At 45.2% G+C, this 6,458-nt stretch overlaps 3 protein-coding genes across 4 annotated transcripts in view; 1 reads left to right on the top strand and 2 right to left on the bottom strand.

Annotated features, from left to right (window-relative positions):
- Positions 1 to 3,595, top strand: part of LOC144697379 (uncharacterized) — a 57,447-nt gene extending 53,852 nt beyond the window's left edge. Inside the window, exon 2 of the mRNA XM_078569357.1 lies at positions 3,164 to 3,595. Within this exon, the coding sequence (XP_078425483.1) occupies positions 3,164 to 3,482 (319 nt within the window). The 3' untranslated portion in view covers positions 3,483 to 3,595. The remainder of the gene's footprint in view (positions 1 to 3,163) is intronic.
- The window catches only part of LOC144697094 (uncharacterized), a 391,382-nt gene that overhangs the window by 5,712 nt on the left and 379,212 nt on the right, over positions 1 to 6,458 (bottom strand). The gene's annotated exons all lie outside the window — the stretch shown is intronic.
- The window catches only part of LOC144696929 (uncharacterized), a 164,910-nt gene that overhangs the window by 47,411 nt on the left and 111,041 nt on the right, over positions 1 to 6,458 (bottom strand). Inside the window, exon 1 of one of the 2 annotated variants that reach the window (XM_078568650.1) lies at positions 622 to 846. The exons of the other annotated variant lie outside the window; for it this stretch is intronic. The gene's annotated coding sequence lies outside the window, so the exon portion shown is untranslated. Of the gene's footprint in view, positions 1 to 621; positions 847 to 6,458 lie in introns of those variants that run through there. 2 annotated transcript variants of the gene reach the window in all.

Genomic DNA, 6,458 nt, shown 5'->3' with positions numbered 1-6,458 from the left:
GGGAGATGGGCCAGACACGGTTGAGGGCCCTGTCAGCCACGGTGGGTGGAAAACCTCGGTTAAGGAAGACTTGATTAGCGATATGGTGGTGGGGGAGTGAGGAAGAATTTTATTCAGGCAGTGAGTGGACATGACTTACAACAACACCAGAAATAAATTCAGAACAGACAATTCTAGCTGCTATGATCCCTGTGACTGGAAATATATAAAATATATGTTAGGTTGCTACAGTACAAAATACAGAAATAAGAATAAATGTATTTTATCAGAGAACCATAAATAATATATTTAATATGTACCAGAAAACAACACGAGACATATCTCTGTCCTAAATTAATTTATTGTCCCCTTAAATGTCAGCCATCTCCTGGGGAAACCACCCCTTTAATTGTGAACATTAGGAAATAGACCATCCTTTTAGCCAGACAAATAAATGTGTCAAGCTGAGGGAGCAAAGGATGTCAATGTCTTTAAGAGAGAGAGAGAGACCTGGGCCAACCTTTCCAGAGTCTGCACCCTCCCTGGATTCACTTCCTTTCCCTTCAGTTCCTGCAAGTCAACAATTTCCCCCCAGAATGAGAAAAGAAATGGAAAGGGGAGAAAAGAAAGTGTTTTACTCACAGATGTTGGACACAGGAGGAAGTTTTAGTCTGTGTGAAGCTCAATCTTCATTCACACAAAGCCCGCACTCTGATTGGCTGGAGGACCAGAGTCCTTCCGGTCCTCTAACTCTTCCCATTGGTCAATCCCTCAGCATGAAGGGAAGGGGGCGGGCTCTCCCCCGCACATGCGCAGCTTCCCCTCTCCAGAGTTTTCCGAGCGGCTTCTCGCTCTGGCCGGAGCTATTAGCCGGTTGCCTAGAAACCTTGGCTCGAGGAAGTGGAGGGGGAGGGGGAACAATGGGTGGGGGCGGGGCTCCCGTGTCCGCGCGCCTGGCCTGCAGACTGGAACCCGAGGACGTCACCGCGGAGCAGAGTGATTCCTATTGCAAAAACAGAATTACCTGGAAAAACTCAGCAGGTCTGGCAGCATCGGTGGAGAAGAAATCAGTTAACGTTTCGAGTCCTCATGACCCTTCGGCAGAACTGAGTATAGTTAGGAGAGGGGTGAAATATAAGCTGGTTTAAGGTGGGGGGCGGGGGGAGAGAAGTTGAGGCGGGGGGTGGTTGTAGGGACAAGCAAGCAGTGATAGGAGCAGATAATCAAAAGATGTCGCAGACAAAAGGATCAAAGAGGTGTTGAAGGTGGTGATATTATCTAAGAAACCACCTTCAACACCTCTTTGATCCTTTTGTCTGTGACATTTTTTGATTATCTGCTCCTATCACTGCTTGCTTATCTCCACAATCACCCCACCCTCAACTTCTCTCTCCCCCCGCCCCCCCACCTTAGACCAGCTTATATTTCACCCTTCTCCTAACTATACTCAGTTCTGCCGAAGGGTCATGAGGACTCGAAACGTTAACTGATTTCTTCTCCGCCGATGCTGCCAGACCTGCTGAGTTTTTCCAGGTAATTCTGTTTTTGTTCTGGATTTCCAGCATCCGCAGTAGCTTTTAGCTTTTTGTTTTTATCTCTGTGATTCCTATTGGTTGATTCAGGGTTCCATTGTGGACGTCACAATGCGGAAGTTGGACAATGAGCTTCAGACTGAAACTTCCTCCTCTGGGCAACATCTGGGAGGAAATCAATGTTTCCCCCTTTCCATTTCCCCTGGTGCAGACTGTGGAAATGTTGGCCCAGGTCTCTCTCTCTCTCTCTTAAAGACATTGACACCCTTTGCTCCCTCAGCTTGACACATTTATTTGTCTGGCTAAAAGGATGGTCTCTTTCCTAACGTTCACAATTAAAGGGGTGGTTTCCCCAGGAGATGGCGAAGGTGAAAGTAAATTAATATAGGACAGAGATATGTCTCATGTTGCTATATGGTACTGATTAGATATATTATTTATGGTTCTATAATAAAGTATATTATTATTCCTAGTCTTGTAACATAGTACTATATATTTGCAGTCATAGTCATTAAGGCACAGTAGGATTCCATTTAGCAACTAGAGTCAATGCTGACTCTTCAGAGCAATCCAGTCAGTCCCATTCCTCCTCTTTCCCCGTAACCTGCAAGTTTTTTGCCTTCAAGTGCCCATCAAAATTTGTTTGAAATTATTGATTGGCTCCACTTCCACCACCCTTAAAGGCAGTGATTTGCAGGTCGAGATCACTCATTGTTGAGTTACAGGGGGGAATGCAAGGAAGGCCTTTACGTACACAAAGTGATACAGTAGTCTATATTATACACATTTTTGCCGAATAATATGGAAATATTTACATTAGATTGGCAGCCCAATGAGGATGCATGAAGATTTTCAGGTCTCTTGATTCCCGGACAAGAAGCGACAAGCATGGATCTGTCTTTCAGCATGAATCGGCACCTTCAGGAGAATTGGGAGGGTGCATAATAGGGACAGCAGAGTGAGAATGGAGGGAGAATGTGTGGCCATCCCACGTTCTAACGCACCAGCGAGTTCACACCTTTTGGGGGATGAGAGAGGAAAGACTGTTCCGTAGAAACTAGAATTGTCTGTACTGAATTTCTATCCTGTACTGACTGTGATGACTTTTACAGGATATTAGAAGAGGAGGGTTTACTCCTTTTACAGGATATTAGAAGAGGAGGGTTTACAGACAGAAATCTCAAACCAAATATCACGTCAAGATCTGACAGAGTTACGCGAATCATTGGGACCTAAATATCATTGGCCTTTGAATCTAGAAAGAGAAACGTTTGTCTGTTCTGTCCAGTACAAAAGGTTTAAAACATCAGTGTGTCTGGAAAAGCACCAGTACACACACACCTGAGACACACACACACCCGAGACACACGCACCAAGTGCATCATTTACAGTAGGGAGACACCATCCATGTATTCTCTCCGTGGACGAAGCTTTAACTGACCAACAAACCTGGAGAGACGCAAGGACATCCACACCATGGAGAAACCATGGAAATGTGGGGACTGTGGGAAGCGATACCGCGCCCCATCTGAACTGAAAATTCATCAACGCTTCCGTACCAGGGAGAGGCCATTCATGTGCTCTGAGTGTGGGAAGGGATTCACTAAGTCATCCAGCCTGATGACATACCAGCGAGTTCACAATGGAGAGAGGCCATTCAGCTGCTCTGAGTGTGGGAAGGGATTCACTCAGTTATCCAGTCTGCTGACACACCAGCAAGTTCACATGGGTGAGAGGCCATTCACCTGTTCTGAGTGTGGGAAAGGATTCATTCGACCATCCCACCTTCTGAGACGCCAGCGAGCTCACACCAGAGAGAGGCCGTTCCCCTGCTCTGTTTGTGGGAAGGGATTCAGTGATTCATCCAACCTGTTGAGTCGCCAGCGAGTTCACACCAGGGAGAGACCATTCACCTGCTCGGAGTGTGGGAAGGGATTCACTCGGTCATCCCACCTGCTGAGACACCAGTGAGTTCACAAGTGATTACAGGGGCTGGATTCTGCTGTTATTGCTGCTGTTAATCACATCCAGGACTGAACCATCTTCATTCTGACACTTGGTGAAGTGGGAGGGTCGGAGGGTTTCTTTCTGCTGGAATGGCCGGTCTCACGACTTTGCTGATGCTCTTTGAGCCTGGGAGTGCACATTTCCACTGAAATGATCCACAAAAGCTGATGAAGGACATTTATTTTATCCTGGATAGTAAATAATCTTTTTCCTACTACTACAGGTAGATCTAAAATAAATACATTTGTCTCTGTCCCATTGAGTCTACAGCACAGGGCCAGGCCAGTCGACGCAATTGGTCTCTGTCAGTATTTATGTTCCACATGAGCCTCCACCCACCCCTCTTCATCTCCCCCCCATCAGCATATCCTTCTATTCCTTTCTCCCTCATGTATGTATCTAGCTTCCCCTTAAATGTATTCATGCTGTTCACCTCAACTACTCGCTGTGGTAGCGAGTTCCACATTCTCACCACTCGCTGGGTAAAGAGGTTTCTCATTAAATCCCTGTTGGATTATTGAACCCCTTCATCATCTTAAAGACTTCCATCAGGTCACCCTTCAGTCTTCTCTTTTCTAGAGAAAAGCAGCCCCATCCTTTCCTGAGGGTTAAATGCTATCAGTTCTGGGTATATTCTTGTGAATCTTTGTTGCCCCTTCTCCAGTGCTTCTATTTCCTTTTTCTAAATGGAGATCACAAATATTGACAGTACTCCCAGTGTAGTCTAACCATGGTTCGAAACAAGTTGAACATAACTTCCCTGCTTTTCAATTCTATCCCTCTGGAATGGAACCCTATATCTGGGGCCCACATTTTCGGAAAGATGCGAAGTTCCTAGAGAGGGTGCAGAGGAGATTTGCGAGAATGGCAGCAGGGGTGAAGGGACTTGGAACAGACTCTGTGCTAGCTGATTCTATTCAACATGGCATGACGGTGGGTAACACTCTCGCCTCTGAGTAGGGAGGTGGGGGGTTCGAATCCCCACTCCAGAGACTCAAGTCCCCATAATCCAGGGCCTACACTCCCGGTGCCAGTACTGAGGGGGAGCCATCCTGTCGGAGGTACCATCTTTCGAGTGAGACATTAACCCGAGGCCCCCCGTCTGCCCTCTCAGGTGGATGTACAAGACTGAATGGCCACAGTTGGAAGGAGAGCAGGAAGGGGAGGAGTTCACCCCCCGTGTCCTGGGGCCTAATATTTATCCCTCAATCAACATCAGTAAAAACAGATGATCTGGTCATCATCACATTGCTGTCTGTGGGATCTTGCTGTGCACATTGGGTGCTACGTTTCCACAGTGAAATGCTTCATTGGCAGTGAAACACATTGAGATGCCCTCAGGTGATTAAAGGTGCTATATAAATGCAGGTTTCTTTTTAAACTGACACCCTCCTACCCTTACAGGCAGATCGTCCAGCAGGGAGCCAGCTGACTGGGGGGCAGGAACTCCCAGTGTGGACCGAGGCTGCTCCCCTTCAGAGGCCACTGAATCCATTGTGGGAAGTGGCCATTTAAAGAGGGTGCCTTGACTTGCTGGTCTGAGAATCCAGCCCTTTTCCCCAGTGTAATGCTGGCTGAGAATGCCATCGGGGCTGCTCAATGTACTGAAAGTATCTCTGTCATTGAGGATGGGAGGAGGTAATGTTTTCATCCCTGTTATTCTGTTTGTCAGTAAACAATTTATCTCAGACACTCATGGATGGTTTTTAACAAAACTCAGTACACCGACAGGATATGGCCCACAGAAGAACTGACTTGTTTTTGGTGAAGGTCCGAATCCTGAAATTTTTGAAGGGATCCGTTCACATTGGGAGATCGGGAGAATTGACCTTTTCTTTTCGATTGTTGTAGTTTGTTTTATTTCGAACGTCGATTGTTTTCGAATGTTGTGGATTGTCTCCGCTGCTGGGGTGGAATTTGTCACAGCTGTCAAAATGTGAGCAGAGTTTTCAGAGCAGGTTGTTGGATGTGGAGATGGATGCTGTTCATAAAAATGTTTATTTTTACTGCTTTGCAGCTACAGACCATGTTTTCATCCCTGTTTGTCTGTCCGTAATACATCTCACAAACTATTGGATGTATTTGAACAAGTGTGTTACACAAGTATGGTATGATCCAAGGAAGAAATTATTACATTTGGTGAAGATGCGGACCAGATCCAGATCCTGGAATCTTTTGTATTCACTCATAGTGCTCGGTCCTCTGCAGGCAAAAGGAATTTTGTCCAGGCAATTCACCTTTTCAATTAAACAAAAGCTTAGTGGGGGACAAGTGTTCCCTAGTGCATTTCCTATGGCAACCCCTCAACCAATCAGAGTCCATGTGCCAACAAATCAACACCCTATTTCTCAGTCAGTACAAATTGTTGTTCCCTTTGAAATTTGGTATTCTTGCATCTGTCCTGATGAGTGCAAGACAAAAAGCTTCAACAGCATGTCTTGTTTTTCAGTAATACTCAAATTTTTAAAAACGTTTGTTAACATTGGGAGATTAGGTGAAATAATGATTAGTTTTCTCCACAACAATTTATTGTAAACAATGATAACAAACTGTCATCAAAAAAGTCACATACATTTCCCCAGCAAATTTGTTAATTTTAGTGCTAAATGTTCCAGATCCAGATCATTTTCCAGATCCAAAGATCAATTCTGTACATGTAGTTAAAAATTCTGTTTAAAAACTCACACAAATGATTGTTTCTGCTCACTGCACAATGATAAAGCAATATGCAGCCATCAGCTAATCCCACACTCCCAATGAAGTCTATAGTCTGGTGTCAGCTGATTGTGGAATCACAAACAAGCTGATGTCACCTTATGACATCATCACAATAGAATGTGATGACATCAGCAGATTGCGTAATCCCAATGGAATGCGATGATGTCAGCTTGATCTTAGACATAAGCAGTGTGATGGGAAATGTACAGAACTGGACCAGTT

The sequence above is a fragment of the Cetorhinus maximus genome, chromosome 23, assembly GCF_964194155.1.
Source record: "Cetorhinus maximus chromosome 23, sCetMax3.hap1.1, whole genome shotgun sequence".
Taxonomy (NCBI): domain Eukaryota; kingdom Metazoa; phylum Chordata; class Chondrichthyes; order Lamniformes; family Cetorhinidae; genus Cetorhinus; species Cetorhinus maximus.
This window is presented reverse-complemented; position numbering and strand designations above follow the sequence as displayed.